The sequence below is a fragment of the Salvelinus namaycush genome, unplaced genomic scaffold, assembly GCF_016432855.1.
Source record: "Salvelinus namaycush isolate Seneca unplaced genomic scaffold, SaNama_1.0 Scaffold433, whole genome shotgun sequence".
Lineage (NCBI taxonomy): Eukaryota > Metazoa > Chordata > Actinopteri > Salmoniformes > Salmonidae > Salvelinus > Salvelinus namaycush.
Genome location: NW_024061124.1, coordinates 136,554 through 154,348, shown reverse-complemented (window position 1 = coordinate 154,348; position 17,795 = coordinate 136,554). Strand labels below are relative to the sequence as shown.

At 44.1% G+C, this 17,795-nt stretch overlaps 1 protein-coding gene across 1 annotated transcript in view; it reads right to left on the bottom strand.

Annotated features, from left to right (window-relative positions):
* LOC120041307 (vesicle-associated membrane protein-associated protein A-like) overlaps positions 1–7,866 on the bottom strand; it is a 45,330-nt gene extending 37,464 nt beyond the window's left edge. Inside the window, exon 1 of the mRNA XM_038986246.1 lies at positions 7,715–7,866. Within this exon, the coding sequence (XP_038842174.1) occupies positions 7,715–7,772 (58 nt within the window). The 5' untranslated portion in view covers positions 7,773–7,866. The remainder of the gene's footprint in view (positions 1–7,714) is intronic.
* Between the last annotated feature and the right edge of the window lie 9,929 nt (positions 7,867–17,795).

Genomic DNA, 17,795 nt, shown 5'->3' with positions numbered 1-17,795 from the left:
GGGTTCTCTGGAGGGATGAATCACACTTCACCATCTGGCAGTCAACCTGGGATTGGCGGATGCGAGGGAACCAATACTTTCCCCAATGCATAGTGCCAACTGAAGTTTGATGGAGTAGGAATAATGGTCTGGGGCTGTTTTTCATGGTTTGGGCAAGTTCTCTTAGTTCCAGTGAAGGGAAATCTTTACACTACAGCATACAATGACATTCTAGATGATTCTGTGATTCCAACTTCATGGCAACAGTTTGGAGAAGGCCCTTTCCTGTTTCAGCATGACAATGCCCCTGTGCACAAAGCGAGGTCCAAACAGAAATGGTTTGTCGAGATCGGTGTGGAAGAACTTGACTGGCCTGCACAAAGCTCTGACCTCAACCCCATCGAACACCTTTTGGATGAAGTGGAACGCAGACTTCGACCCAGGCCTAATCGCCCAACATCAGTGCCAGACCTCACTAATGCTAGTGGCTGAATGGAAGCAAGTCCCTGCATCTAGAGGAAAGCCTTCTCAGAAGAGTGGAGGCTCTTATAGCAGCAAAGGGGACAAACTCCATATTAAATGCCCTAGATTTTGGAATGAGATGTTTGACGAGCAGGTGTCCACAAACTCTGCAAAAAAAGAAACGTCCCTTTTTCAGGACCCTGTCTTTCAAAGATAGTTTGTAAAAATCCAAATAACTTCACAGATCTTCATTGTAAAGGGTTTAAACACGGTTTCCCATGCTTGTTCAATGAACCATAAACAATTAATGAACATGCACCTGTGGAACAGTCGTTTAGACACTAACAGCTTACAGACTGTAGGCAATTAAGGTCACAGTTATGAAAACTTAGGACACTAAAGAGGCCTTTCTACGGACTCTGAAAAACACCAAAAGAAAGATGACCAGGGTCCCTGCGTGAACGTGCCTTAGGCATGCTGCAAGGAGGCATGAGGACTGCAGATGTGGCCAGGGCAATAAATTGCAATGTCCGTACTGCGAGACGCCTAAGACAGCGCTACAGGGAGACAGGACGGACAGCTGATCGTCCTCGCAGTGGCAGACCATGTGTAACAACACCTGCACAGGATCGGTACGTCCGAACATCACACCTGCGGGACAGGTACATGATGGCAACAACAACTGCCCGAGTTACACCAGGAACGCACAATCCCTCCATCAGTGCTCAGACTGTCCGCAATAGGCTGAGAGAGGCTGGACTGAGGGCTTGTAGGCCTGTTGTAAGGCAGGTGCTCACCAGACATCACCGGCAACAATGTCGCCTATGGGCACAAACCCACCGTCGCTGGACCAGACAGGACTGGCAAAAACTGCTTTTCATTGACGAGTCGCGGTTTTGTCTCACCAGGGGTGATGGTCGGATTCGCGTTTATCGTCAAAGGAATGAGCGTTACACCGAGGCCTGTACTCTGGAGCGGGATCGATTTGGAGGTGGGGGGTCCGTCATGGTCTGGGGCGGTGTGTCACAGCATCATCAGACTGAGCTTGTTGTCAATGCAGGCAATCTCAACGCTATGCGTTACAGGGAAGACATCCTCCTCCCTCATGTGGTCCCCTTCCTACAGGCTCATCCTGACATGTCCCTCCAGCATGACAATGACACCAGCCATACTGCTCGTTCTCTGATTTCCTGCAAGACAGGAATGTCAGTGTTCTGCCATGGCCAGCAAAGAGCCCGGATGTCAATCCCATTGAGCACGTCTGGGACCTGTTGGATCAGAGGGTGAGGGCTAGGGCCAATCCCCCCAGAAATGTCTGGGAACTTGCAGGTGCCTTGGTGGAAGAGTGGGGTAACATCTCACAGCAAGAACTGGCAAATCTGGTGCAGTCCATAAGGAGATGCACTGCAGTACATAATGCAGCTGGAGGCCACACTAGATTTTGACCCCCCCTTTGTTCAGGGACACATTATTAAATTTCTGTCAGTCACATGTCTGTGGAACTTGTTCAGTTTATGTCTCAGTTGTTGAATCTTACGTTCATACAAATATTTACACATGTTAAGTTTGCTGAAAATAAACGCAGTTGACAGTGAGAGGACGTTTCTTTTTGGTAATATTGATCATTCAAATCCCAGTTTGCGGCAGCACACACACACACGGTATGAAGCGACCAGTCTAGCGACACACAATGTATTTGCATTATGTTTTTCATCTGGTGTTGAGGAATTTACAGAGGTTACATTTTTATCCTGGCTCAGCTCCTTGGAAATGGCCTATTTACCTGGGAAGGGAGGGAGCTGGTCAATTACCAATGATGTATATAAACCCTGTATTGCCGATGCCATTTATTGGCTACTGAGAGGCTTTGAAACCACCGGTCGGCCATATTGGCACTCCTCGTTAGGCGCGATCCTCTCAGGAATGAATGGAATTCTTTTTTTTTTTTTTTTTTTGCAGTGTGGACAGTAACAGTAATCTAAAAAAATATTCATATTTCAATGAAAATGATACACATATAATTTAAAAGTGTGCATTAACGTGTCTGTAAAAAAATAAACATGGCAAAAACAAATGTAGACATTAATAAATGGATTTCTCTCGCTTCCAAAATATTATTTATAAATGGTGGGGTAGTACCAAGATGGAGGCTTCAACACAGCGCCCCCTATCGGTCATCTAGTGTATATATATACACTGCTCAAAAAAATAAAGGGAACACTAAAATAACACATCCTAGATCTGAATGAATGAAATATTCTTATTAAATACTTTTTTCTTTACATAGTTGAATGTGCTGACAACAAAATCACAAAAATTATCAATGGAAATCAAATTTATCAACCCATGGAGGTCTGGATTTGGAGTCACACTCAAAATTAAAGTGGAAAACCACACTACAGGCTGATCCAACTTTGATGTAATGTCCTTAAAACACGTCAAAATGAGGCTCAGTAGTGTGTGTGGCCTCCACGTGCCTGTATGACCTCCCTACAACGCCTGGGCATGCTCCTGATGAGGTGGCGGATGGTCTCCTGAGGGATCTCCTCCCAGACCTGGACTAAAGCATCTGCCAACTCCTGGACAGTCTGTGGTGCAACGTGGCATTGGTGGATGGAGAGAGACATGATGTCCCAGATGTGCTCAATTGGATTCAGGTCTGGGGAACGGGCGGGCCAGTCCATAGCATCAATGCCTTCCTCTTGCAGGAACTGCTGACACACTCCAGCCACATGAGGTGTAGCATTAGGAGGAACCCAGGGCCAACCGCACCAGCATATGGTCTCACAAGGGGTCTGAGGATCTCATCTCGGTACCTAATGGCAGTCAGGCTACCTCTGGCGAGCACATGGAGGGCTGCGCGGCCCCCCAAAGAAATGCCACCCCACACCATGACTGACCCACCGCCAAACCAGTCATGCTGGAGGATGTTGCAGGCAGCAGAACGTTCTCCACGGCGTCTCCAGACTCTGTCACGTCTGTCACATGTGCTCAGTGTGAACCTGCTTTCATCTGTGAAGAGCACAGGGCGCCAGTGGCGAATTTGCCAATCTTGGTGTTCTCTGGCAAATGCCAAACGTCCTGCACGGTGTTGGGCTGTAAGCACAACCCCCACCTGTGGACGTCGGGCCCTCATACCACCCTCATGGAGTCTGTTTCTGACCACATGCACATTTGTGGCCTGCTGGAGGTCATTTTGCAGGGCTCTGGCAGTGCTCCTCCTTGCACCAAGACGGAGGTAGCGGTCCTGCTGCTGGGTTGTTGCCCTCCTACGGCCTCCTCCACGTCTCCTGATGTACTGGCCTGTCTCCTGGTAGCGCCTCCATGCTCTGGACACTACGCTGACAGACACAGCAAACCTTCTTGCCACAGCTCGCATTGATGTGCCATCCTGGATGAGCTGCACTACCTGAGCCACTTGTGTGGGTTGTAGACTCCGTCTCATGCTACCACTAGAGTGAGAGCACCGCCAGCATTCAAAAGTGACCAAAACATCAGCCAGGAAGCATAGGAACTGAGAAGTGGTCTGTGGTCACCACCTGCAGAACCACTCCTTTATTGGGGGTGTCTTGCTAATTGCCTATAATTTCCACCTGTTGTCTATTCCATTTGCACAACAGCATGTGAAATTTATTGTCAATCAGTGTTGCTTCCTAAGTGGACAGTTTGATTTCACAGAAGTGTGATTGACTTGGAGTTACATTGTGTTGTTTAAGTGTTCCCTTTATTTTTTTGAGCAGTGTATATATAATGGAGAGTAACTTTGCAACTCCACAAAAAATGTCCCCTAACTTATCACAATATGGATTTTTGTTTTTAGTTCATGTCAAAATAAGTTTGTTACACACCAAATATGGAGTTGTGCTGAGCAGCCATCTTTCTTTGCTCCAGTTAAGGCCGGTATGTACTTTTTCAAAAAGTCTGAATAAAACATGTTAAAAAAAAAAGCAACAGAAATGCCTATTCAGCACCTTCAAAATCACTAATTACTGCCAGCCACACAAAGTTGGCAACTCAACAACAGCTCAATACATTAGAGGTTCCCAACAGGAATGTTTTCTGTTGCTTGTAAAAATGTTTATTTAGACCTTTTTGGGAAGCACAGTCTCATCCTCTCCTCATCCATCAGTCTTCCATGTCCCGACCGGGCTTTCCTCTCCTCATCCATCAGTCTTCCATGTCCCGACCGGGCTTTCCTCTCCTCATCCATCAGTCTTCCATGTCCCGACCGGGCTTTCCTCTCCTCAGCCATCAGTCTTTACAACCCATAGATAGATACTATTTTGAGGGTTGATAACAAAGAGCGAGGTGCCCACTTAAATGAAATGTACCGCATATTTCCTCTACAAATACATAGCTGTGCCGGTGACAGGTCCCCCAATACAGCTGTTGATGTGTTGCCCAACAACAAGAGTTTAACTTGGCAACACCATTTATCTTTCTGCGACTGAATGTTGTTTTCAGAACGTCGGTCCAATCTGAACATCTAAAAAAAAATGTCTGCACTTGACATAGGGGGGTAGACATTGGAAACTTCTGTCAACCAACAGTGATGTGACACCGTCAACATCACCAGCATTGGAGCCAAAGAGCAAGTAGCCACTCCTTTAACTAGCTAGCTAGTACCAACAACTAGCGTAAAGACAATCAGTGCATAGACAATCAATGCATTTCAGCAGTTGACACGTCTGGATTCAGTTTGACTTCTGAACACAATTATGTAGCTACGTGGAGCACCCAGCCCTGCCTGATAACAGGAACCATTTTTAGCTGAGCAGTGACTAACTTCCTTCCAAGGAATAGATATTTAACTAAGTAGGTCATAAAGGAGTGTACTCCGCGTACAGTACTCGAGAGTATTGCACAACAGTCAGTGAGATCCCATTCAATCATTTATCTTTGGTTAGCAAGCGAGTCAATTTCCCCAAAACATAGCTGTGTAGGTAGATAGCCAAGATGGCTAACGAACGTTAAGCAGGTGCAAGCTAGCCCCGTCGTCATAACAACTCTTTACTACCTAGCCAGCATAGACAGCAGGGTTATTACCATGTCCACGGTTTTCCAACCAATTGGGATACTTTAAAAAAAACTGATGTTGCTGGTGAAAATGTATTGGTCGTGGGTTGCAGATTTTTTGGCCTACTTTTAAAATTGCACCACGGCCACCATGGCATTTCTCATAAAACACACACACACACACACACACACACACACACACACACACACACACACACACACACACACACACACACACACACACACACACACACACACACACACACACACACACACACACACACACAGAGAGAACAAAAACATAAAATGCAACATGTAAAGTGCTGGTCCCATGTTTCATGAGCTGAAATAAAATATCCCAGAAATGTTCTGTATGCACAAAAAAGCTTATTTCACTGAAATTGTGCACAAATTTGTTTACATGCCTGTTAGTAAGCATTTATCCTTTACCAAGATAATCCATCGACCTGAAAGGTGTGACATATCAAGATGGTTAAACAGCATGATCATTACACAGGTGCACCTTATGCTGGGGACAATAAAAGGCCACTAAAATGTGCAGTTGTCACAATGCCACAGATGTCTGTTTTGAGGGAGTGCGCAATTGGAATGCTGACTGCAGGAATGTCCACCAGAGCGGTTGCTAGAGAATTTAATGTTAATTTCTCTACCATAAGCAGCCTCCAATGTCGTTTTAGAGAATTTGGCAGTATGTCCAACCGGTCTCACAATCGCAGACCACGTGTAACCACGCCATTCATCCGCCGCCATCACCTCACGTTTCTGCATGATAATGCACAGCCCCATGTCGCAAGGATCTGTACACGATTCCTGGAAGACGAAAATGTCCCAGTTCTTCCATGGCCTGCATACTCACCAGACACATTTTAGCAGACGTTCTAATGCAGAGGGAATTACAGTAGTCAGTGAGTGCATACATTTTTCATACTGGTCCCATTGAGCATGTTTGGGATGCTCTGGAGCGACATGTACGACGTTGTGTTCCAGTTCCTGCCAATATCCAGCAACTTCACACAGCCATTGAAGAGGAGTTGGACAACTCTCTGCAGGCCACAATCAACTGCATGTGAAGATGTTACGCTGCATGAGGCAAATGGTGGTCACACCAGATACTGACTGGTTGTCTGATGCACGTCCTTACCCTTTTTTTTTTTGAAGGTATCTGTGACCAACAGATGCATATCTGTATTCCCCGTCATGTGAAATCCATAGACCACAGCCTAATGACCATTCCAATTGACTCTTTTCCTTATATGAACTGTAACTCAGTAAAATCTTTGATATTTTTGTTCAGTGTATTTTAATAATGGATGGTACATCTTCAGTTTGGGAAGGTTTAAAATTGCACTCGTGGACAATTCTAGGATGGTGATGAAAACCGTTAGTCTCGAGCCTGGTTGCTAGGTAGCTAACATTGGCCAGAAAGTTATAGTCCGAGGGGAGAAAGAGGAAGCGATTAACTCCATGATTTACTATCAAATTATAATAGTATTGATTGATTAATAGTAGAATTTAAAAAAATATTGATGTACTGGTCTCATGATGTATCACTCCTTTCTCTCTCCCTCAAGCTTTCCATCTTGCTCCAGAGGGACAGATGACTGGGACATCAGGTTGCAGCCACACATTACATTTATATTTTTGGGGACTAACGTTAGCTAGTTTTTCGATTACCTACACTAGCCAGCTAGTTGTAAACTCCAGTGCTAACGTTAGCTAGACACCACAGGCATTTCTTATCTGGACATTCTGTCACAGGGAACTGGTAAAAAAAAATGTCATACAATCAGAAGCAAAACGATTCGGCACCGTTTGAGGAAAAAAGCAAAGATCCACACCGGTTGACCCACGTCACTACAGTACGGTGATTCACACAGCCGCCCGTCTCGGTCGTCACTAGTTACCACAGCCAGTCATAAACACCACCCATTTCTACAATGTATCTTCTTAAAATCTAACCTTAACCACACTGCTAACCGTATGCCTAACCTTAAAATGAAGACCAAACTAAACATTTTTGTTTTTAATTAACTTTTACGATAGCCAATTTTGGACTTTGCGGCTGGGGTAACTAATGACAACCGCCCGTCTCCTTTCCCCAACTCAAAATGGCGGGTTGGCCATCTAACATTAGCCACGAAACTAACCACACCAGGGAGTGTGAAATCATTCCGAGAGAGAAATCCTGGCTTGTCTTAGCGATATAAAAACTGTCAGCGGTATTAAATCCACTTACCTATAAATCTGAGATCAGAGGGGGGATCGAGAACAAGGACCTGCTCCAACTTTGACATATTTAGCTACAGTTGTCAGGGAGTCACTGACAGATGGAAATACTATTGAACGAGTCAGTTGCTGACTAGTCTCTGGGTTTAGAACCTGAACGTGCACACGCCACGGGAGCAAATATTTGAACGCGCGATTCTAGTGCGCGTTCACGTGGTGAGTCTATATTAGATGCTAATCTTCTTGTAGCTGATTTGATAAAGTTACTTAGCTATTTATTTTTTGAGCTATTCCTGTTAACGTCACTTAAGTTATTTAGTATTTTGTTGATAGAGCTATTTCATACTGTATTCTAATCATGGCTCCTCATCCTATGTAACTACTGCTGTAGACACCTTTTCTATTTTACTGCACATATTGTCTGTACACACCGTATATATCATATTTTTGTGAACGGGGTGGTGTACCTAATAAACTGACCACTGAGTGTAATATATATACAGTTGAAGTCGGAAGTTTACATACACTTAGTCCTCTGGTCTGATGAAACAAAAATAGAACTGTTTGGCCATAATGACCATCGTTATGTTTGGAGGAAAAATGGGGATGCTTGCAAGCCGAAGAACACCATCCCAACCGTGAAGCACGGGGGTGGCAGCATCATGTTGTGGGGGTGCTTTGCTGCAGGAGAGACTAGTGCACTTCACAAAATAGATGGCATCATGAGGCAGGAAAATTATGTGGATATATTGAAGCAGCATCTCAAGACATTGGTCAGGAAGTTAAAGCTTGGTCGCAAATAGGTCTTCCAAATGGACAATGACCCCAAGCATACTTCCAAAGTTGTGGCAAAATGGCTTAAGGACAACAAAGTCAAGGTATTGGAGTGGCCATCACAAAGCCTATAGAGAATTTGTGGGCAGAACTGAACAAGTGAGTGCGAGCAAAGAGGCCTACAAACCTGACTCAGTTACACCAGCTCTGCCAGGAGGAATGGGCCAAAATTCACCGAACTTATTGTGGGAAGCTTGTGGAAGGCTACCTGAAACGTTTGACCCAAGTTAAACAATTTCAAGGCAATGCTACCAAATACTAATTGAGTGTATGTAAACTTCTGACCCACTGGGAATGTGATGAAAGAAATAAAAGTAAATCATTCTCTCTACTATTATTCTGACAATTCGCATTCTTAAAATAAAGTGGTGATCCTAACTGACCTAAGACAGGGACTTTTTACTAGAATTAAATGTCAGGAATTGTGAAAAACTGAGTTTAAATGTATTTGGCTAAGGTGTATGTAAACTTACGAATTCAACTTTATGTAAATAAGGTATTTCTGTTTTTTATTTTTAATACATTTGCAAAAAAATTTAAAAACCTGTTTTCACTTTGTCATTATGGGGTATTGTGTGTAGATTAATGAGGGGAAAACATAATTTCATCCATTTTAGAATAAGGCTGTAAAGTAACAAAATGTGGAAAAAGTCAAGGGGTCCTAATTCTTTCTGAATGTCCTGTATATTTAAGCAATAAGGCCCGAGGGCGTGTGGCATATGGACAATATTTCCCCGTTAAGGGCTGTTCTTAAGCACGACGCAATGCGGAGTGCCTGGGCACAGCCCTTAGCCGTGGTACAGTGGCTTGCGAAGGTATTCACTCCTTTCCTATTTTGTTGCCTTACAACCTGGAATCAAAATAGATTTTTGGGGGGGTTTGTATCATTGGATTTACACAACACTTTGAAGATGCAAAATATTTTTTCTTGTAAGACAAGAAACCAGACAAAAAAATTGAAAACTTGAGTGTGCATAACTATTCACCCCCCAACAAATTAGGAAAAATGCCAAGGGGGATGAATACTTTTGCAAGGCACTTTATATTGGCCATATATCACAAACCCCCAAAGTGCCTTATTGCTATTATAAACTGTTTACCAACAGAATTAGAGCACTAAAAATAAGTGTTTTGCATACCCGTGGTATACGGTCCGATATACCACGGCTGTCAGCCAATCAGCATTCAGGGCTCAAACCACCCAGTTTATAAATACATATATATATGTTGCATCGAAAATGGTGCATCAAACAAACAACCTCCATGCAGCGGCAGTCCTCTAGGCGAAAACAGTTTCTTGATGAGAGAGGTTGAAGGAGAAGGGCAAGAATTGTGCAAGCTAACAGGCGGTCCACAAACAGGACAATAATGACGCAGTACAACGGTGGTGTGCAGAACGGCATCTCAGAACGCACAGCTCGTCGGTCCTCGTCACGGATTGGCTATTTGCAGCAGACGACCTCACCGGGTTCCACTCTTATCAGCTAAAGAACAAGAAGAAGTGGCTCCAGTGAGCACACCATCACAAACTCTGGACAATTGAGGAGTGAAAAAAACATTGCTTGGTCTGACGAATCTCGGTTTCCTGTTGTGTCATTCTGATGACAGAGTCATGATTTGGCCAATTCATGGAGTCATCCTTGCTCGTGTCAACAGGCTGGTGGTGTACTGGTGTGTACTGGTGGTGTACTGGTGTGTACTGGTGGTGTACTGGTGGTGTGTACTGGTGGTGTGTACTGGTGGAGGTGGTGGTGTACTGGTGTGTACTGGTGTGTACTGGTGGTGTACTGGTGTGTACTGGTGGTGTACTGGTGTGTACTGGTGGAGGTGGTGGTGTGTACTGGTGTGTACTGGTGGTGTACTGGTGTGTAATGGTGGTGTACTGGTGTGTACTGGTGGTGTACTGGTGTGTACTGGTGGAGGTGGTGGTGTGTACTGGTGTGTACTGGTGTGTACTGGTGGTGTACTGGTGTGTAATGGTGGTGTACTGGTGGGTACTGGTGGTGTACTGGTGGGTACTGGTGGTGTACTGGTGTGTACTGGTGGTGTACTGGTGTGTAATGGTGGTGTACTGGTGTGTAATGGTGGTGTAATGGTGGTGTACTGGTGGTGTACTGGTGTGTAATGGTGGTGTACTGGTGGTGTAATGGTGGTGTACTGGTGTGTAATGGTGGTGTACTGGTGTGTAATGGTGGTGTAATGGTGGTGTACTGGTGGTGTACTGGTGTGTAATGGTGGTGTACTGGTGGTGTACTGGTGTGTAATGGTGGTGTACTGGTGTGTACTGGTGTGTAATGGTGGTGTACTGGTGGTGTACTGGTGTGTAATGGTGGTGTACTGGTGGTGTACTGGTGGTGTACTGGTGTGTAATGGTGGTGTACTGGTGTGTACTGGTGTGTAATGGTGGTGTACTGGTGTGTACTGGTGTGTAATGGTGGTGTACTGGTGGTGTACTGGTGGTGTACTGGTGTGTAATGGTGGTGTACTGGTGTGTACTGCTGGTGTACTGGTGTGTACTGGTGTGTAATGGTGGTGTACTGGTGTGTACTGGTGTGTACTGCTGGTGTACTGGTGGTGTACTGGTGTGTACTGGTGGTGTACTGGTGGTGTACTGGTGGTGTACTGGTGTGTACTGGTGTGGGGAATGTTTTCCTGGCACACATTAGGTCCCTTGATACCAAATTGAGAAACAAATGTTTCCGACACCTTGTAGAATCCATGCCCCGAATAATTCAGGTTGTTCGGGAGGCAATGGGTGTACCTAATAAACTGTCCGCTTAGTGTATATTCCGGACTCTGACATTCATTCTGATATTTCTTAATTTCTTGTTTTTTGGTTATTATATTCCTAGGTATTACTGCACTTGAGTTATGGGGTGGTTTATTGATAGCTATTTCAGCTAACTTTACTTGAATTATGGTGTTTTGAAGAATATTAAATATATCTTGATTTGTTTAACACTTTTTTGGTTACTACATGATTCCATGTGTGTTTTTTCATAGTTTTGATGTCTTCACTTTTATTCTACAATGTAGAAAATAATAAAATAAAGAAAAACCCTGGAATGAGTAGGTGTGTCCAAACTTTTGACTGGTACTGTAATTCAGCTAACTTCCCTTGGATTTTGTGTGTGTTTTGGTAGGCAGGGTTCCAAAATACTGTAAGATCCCCCCCAAACAATGTGGCTATTGCTAAAATTATACTTCTCTGAAGACACTTATTTTGTGTGTGTGTGTGTGTGTGTGTGTGTGTGTGTGTGTGTGTGTGTGTGTGTGTGTATTAGAATAGGTGTGCAAGTGTGTGTGAATGTTGAGAAATGTGTGTGTGTGTGTGTATTAGAATAGGTGGGCAAGTGTGTGTGAATGTTGAGAAATGTGTGTGTGTGTGTGTGTGTGTATACGAAAAGCAACTGGATGTGTTTTACAGAAACACCTGACCCTGTTTGTTTTCAACTGTACTCCCGAAAATAGTCTGAATACTCTGTACCTCTCTCTCTCTAAAGACCGTTGACAGGCTTGTCATGGGTTATGTCCATCTTCATGACAGAGCGGCAGTGCAGACCCCCCTGCCTGCAGCATGTGTAAACTGTCGAGGGTAATCCGGAGTAGAGTACGGCTGATGCCTGCCCGGAGGAATGCCCCACTCTCAGTTTCTTTCCATCTATTTACAGCATTCCCAATGGCCCAACACCAATACCTTCACTAAATAGGACAACCTCTCTGACAAATCTGTTAGAGCAAAATTTGGGCTCCCGAGTGGCGCAGCAGTCTAAGCAACTACATGTCAGTGCTAGAGGCGTCACTAGAGACCCTGGTTCGATCCCGGGCTATATCACAACCGGCCATGATCGGGAGTCCTATAGGGCGGTGCACAATCGGCCCAGAGTCAAAGTTTGGCCCGGCAGGGATGTTCTTGTCCCATCACGCACTAACGAGTTCTGTGGAGGGCAGGGCGCAATGCACACTGACACGGTCACCAGGTGCCCAGTGTTTCCTCCGACACATTGGTGCAGCTGGCTTCCGGGTTAAGCGGCCATTGTGTCATTGTGTCAAGAAGCAGTGAGGCTTGGCTGTGTTGTGTTTCGGAGGACGCACGGCTCTCGACCCTCGCTTCTCCTGAGTCAGTACGGGAGTTGCAGCGATGGGACAAGACTGTAACTACCAATTGGGTAGAAAAAGGGCGAAGAAAGAAAAATAAATAAATAAATACAAATAAATCCACACAATACCCCATACTGACAAAGCAAAAACAGGTTTTTAGAATTTTTCGCAAATGTATTAAAAATAAAAACAGAAATATCTTATTTACATAAGTATTCAGACCCTTTGCTATTTGTCATTATGGGGTATTGTGATGTCATTATGGGGTATTGTGATGTCATTATGGGGTTTTGTGTGTAGATCGGTGAGGGGAAAAAAACAATTGAATCTATTTTAGAATATATCACGTAACAAAATGTGGAAAATGTCAAGGGGGAATGTCAAGGAATGCTTCCCGAATGCCCTGTATATATGATCACTTGTGAATGATGCCCAGCTTGTGCAGTAACGCAAGAAACAGAGCATGCCTTTTTTGTCGACATTCAACACCTCATGTAGCCTAGCCCATAGTCCTATATGTTTTAATAAGGTTAGTATCACACCTCATGTAGCCTGGCCCATAGTCCTATATGTTTTAATAAGGTTAGTATCACACCTCATGTAGCCTGGCCCATATATGTTTTAACAAGGTTAGTATCACACCTCATGTAGCCTGGCCCATAGTCCTATATGTTTTAATAAGGTTAGTATCACACCTCATGTAGCCTAGCCCATAGTCCTATATGTTTTAATAAGGTTAGTATCACACCTCATGTAGCCTAGCCCATAGGCCTATATGTTTTAATAAGGTTAGTATCACACCTCATGTAGCCTAGCCCATAGTCCTATATGTTTTAATAAGGTTTGTATCACACCTCATGTAGCCTAGCCCATAGGCCTATATGTTTTAATAAGGTTAGTATCACACCTCATGTAGCCTAGCCCATAGTCCTATATGTTTTAATAAGGTTAGTATCACACCTCATGTAGCCTAGCCCATAGGCCTATATGTTTTAATAAGGTTAGTACCACACCTCATGTAGCCTAGCCCATAGTCCTATATGTTTTAATAAGGTTAGTATCACACCTCATGTAGCCTAGCCCATAGGCCTATATGTTTTAATAAGGTTTGTATCACACCTCATGTAGCCTAGCCCATAGGCCTATATGTTTTAATAAGGTTTGTATCACACCTCATGTAGCCTAGCCCATAGGCCTATATGTTTTAATAAGGTTTGTATCACACCTCATGTAGCCTAGCCCATAGGCCTATATGTTTTAATAAGGTTTGTATCACAACTAAAGTGGCTAAATAACTTCTTTAAAATGAAGCACATGAATCCGCTTTACAACCGGTGTAGAGCCTAAGTGTTATACGTAGGCTGCGCATGAGTTTCAAGTTTGGGGAAGATAATTTTCACCATAAAAAAAATGCACCTTTATAATAAAAGCATTAGATGATCGAATATGTCGTCACCTTTAGAGAAGTGTTTTCCCGGAAGTTGATTACATTTTATTACATTCACATTTACTGGCATTGCGGCGCTTATAACGTGACGAAATAGCCTAATAGTGTATCAACGTTTTAAGATAAACGTTCTGATCTGTTGCATCAGCCTCATTGATTAAACATTTTTTTTTGGGGGGGGGGGGGATCCGATTGGTTGTATTCATTTGGGATCTATCGCATCCCACAGCTATCCCAGAGTATGTTTGGAATATTTATTTATTGCACAGAAAGACAAGTTGACACAATAGATATAGGTTAACATTTTTGTACTATTGTGGGTGATTATAATAGATTGACAAAGGCTAGTGCTTTTACTGTTCGTTAGTTCTAGTCATCTTGTTGGCTGACAAAAAGCAGGCTACATATGGACAGTTCTAACATCTTCTATATGTGCCTCAGACTTCCATAAGAGGGATGTGCCCAGTTGCGTCCCCGATCTGTCTGTCTTCACTTGTAGCCTACTTCTCAGAAATACCTGTGAGAAGGACCTGGTCACGTGACGGGCATCGGCTAATAAGAATTGAGATATACATTTTTTAAAATTATGACCCCTTTTTCATATATGATGGTAGTAAGAGGGGGGTACCCCACCTATATGATGGTAGTAAGAGGGGAGTACCCCACCTATGTGATAGTAGTAAGAGGGGGGTACCCCACCTATATGATGGTAGTAAGAGGGGGGTACCCCACCTATATGATGGTAGTAAGAGGGGGTACCCCACCTATATGGTGGTAGTAAGAGGGGGGTACCCCACCTATATGGTGGTAGTAAGAGGGGGTACCCCACCTATATGATGGTAGTAAGAGGGGGTACCCCACCTATATGATGGTAGTAAGAGGGGGGTACCCCACCTATATGATGGTAGTAAGAGGGGGGTACCCCACCTATATGATGGTAGTAAGAGGGGGTACCCCACCTATATGATGGTAGTAAGAGGGGGGTACCCCACCTATATGATGGTAGTAAGAGGGGGTACCCCACCTATATGATGGTAGTAAGAGGGGGTACCCCACCTATATGATGGTAGTAAGAGGGGGTACCCCACCTATATGATGGAAAGACTCCAGTTGTGGATCAGAGGGATTGTCATCGTCTTTCTATAAAGCAGGAAAAAGAGATGAAGAACAAGAGGAAATATAAATGACCATTTTATTATTATACAGATGAATATATCGAATGTCAATCTGGTCTGCACAGGATATAGAAAAGGGTATAATTTCACTCAAGCACAAAAAAAAAAAAAAAAAAAAATCAATTTCATATTCGATTTTGTCTACAGAGGGGGAAACTTAGACAAAAGCACTTTGTTTACATTGGCACAATGGACTGTGATGGCAGGCATTCAGGGCAAGAAATGTGCAAATCAAGTTTGATCAGACTATTGATTGTTGCCACACCTGGACATTGGTCAAGCTTGTACAAAAGAGTCCAGAGCAGTATTGTGTGTTAACATCTCATGGTACATACCTGTACACTGACTAATTCAAAATATTGTATAAAATCCTGATAGTAAAAAAAAAAAAGATTATATCTACCTACAAAAGTACAAAACATTTTTCACGATATGGCACTGCAGTGTTGCTGTAAACTCAGTTCTGTGTACATTTCAATCCACTGTAGCAATTCAGCTATCGGTGGGCAATCGTAAGGGAATGTAGTCATCAAAAACCTAATACTGAATCAACGTTTTTCCATGAAAAAGTGCTCAAACTACAAATAAAATGACATAAAAGCGGTCAAATCCAAAAGCCTATGGGTCCCCCGTGGGTTTTCTACACAGACGCAGTAGTTTGCCAATCTATCTATCTCTGCATCTGGCCTATAGAGCTCGACAGCTTGTAGTCCTAAAATCAGAAATGTTTCAGCATTTTCTACCTCTGGTTCGTTGGGCATTCCTATAGGGGAAATTAATGGGGAAAAGAATGGGGTTCTGGGATATACGCCGAAAATAAGGTCAGAGGTTAACACAGGCTTAAGAGATCTTCAACATTTTGTTCTATGAGATAATATCAGTCAATTAACATGACCTTTACGAATTATTTAAAAATTGTTGTCATTTAGCAGACGCTCTTATCCAGAGAAACTTACAGAACCAATCAGGGTTAAGTGCCTTGCGCAAAGGGCACATCGACAGATTTTACACCTAATCGGCTTGGGGATTCGAACCAGCGACCTTTCGGTTACTGGCCCAAAAGCTCTTAACCGCTAGGATACCTGCCGCCCTACGATGCATTTATGTGCTCATGCAACTTAATCCTTTATATACATTATGACCATCTTATACAGTACATTCTCAGACATACATATTCTACATGTGTGCTACACAGGCATGTAACACATAAACTCAGAAAAAAAAGAAACGTCCTCTCACTGTCAACTGCGCTTATTTTTCAGCAAACTTAACATGTGTAAAATATTTGTATGAACATAACAAGATTCAACAACTGAGACATAAACTGAACAAGTTCCACAGACATGTGACGAACAGAAATGGAATAATGTGTCCCTGAACAAAGGGGGGTCAAAATCAAAAGTAACAGTCAGTATCTGGTGTGGCCACCAGCTGCATTAAGTACTGGTGTGGCCACCAGCTGCATTAAGTACTGCAGTGCATCTCCTCCTCGTGGACTGCACCAGATTTGACAGTTCTTGCTGTGAGATGTTACCCCACTCTTCCACCAAGAAGCACCTACAAGTTCCCGGACATTTCTGGGGGGAATGGCCCTAGCCCTCACCCTCTGATCCAACAGGTCCCAGATGTGCTCAATGGGATTGAGATCCGGGCTCTTCGCTGGCCATGGCAGAACACTGACATTCCTGTCTTGCAGGAAATCACACAGAACGAGCAGTATGGCTGGTGGCATTGTCATGCTGGAGGGACATGTCAGGATGAGCCTGCAGGAAAGGTACCACATGAGGGAGGAGGATGTCTTCCCTGTAACGCACAGCGTTGAAATTGCCTGCAATGACAACAAGCTCAGTCCGATGATGCTGTGACACACCGCCCCAGACCATGACGGACCCTCCACCTCCAAATCGATCCCGCTCCAGAGTACAGGCCTCGGTGTAACACTCATTCCTTTGACGATAAACGCGAATCCGACCATCACCACTGGTGAGACAAAACCGCCACAGTGAAGAGCACTTTTTGCCAGTCCTGTCTGGTCCAGCGACGGTGGGTTTGTGCCCATAGGTAACATTGTTGCCAGTGATGTCTGGTGAGGACTTGCCTTACAACAGGCCTACAAGCCCTCAGTCCAGCCTCTCTCAGCCTATTGCGGACAGTCTGAGCACTGATGGAGGGATTGTGCGTTCCTGGTGTAACTCGGGCAGTTGTTGTTGCCATCCTGTCCCGCAGGTGTGATGTTCGGACGTACCGATCCTGTGCAGGTGTTGTTACACATGGTCTGCCACTGCGAGGACGATCAGCTGTCCGTCCTGTCTCCTTGTAGTGCTGTCTTAGGCGTCTCGCAGTACGGACATTGCAATTTATTGCCCTGGCCACATCTGCAGTCCTCATGTCTCCTTGCAGCATGCCTAAGGCACATTCACGCAGATGAGCAGGGACCCTGGGCATCTTTCTTTTGATGTTTTTCAGAGTCAGTAGAAAGGCCTCTTTAGTGTCCTAAGTTTTCATAACTGTGACATTAATTGCCTACCGTCTGC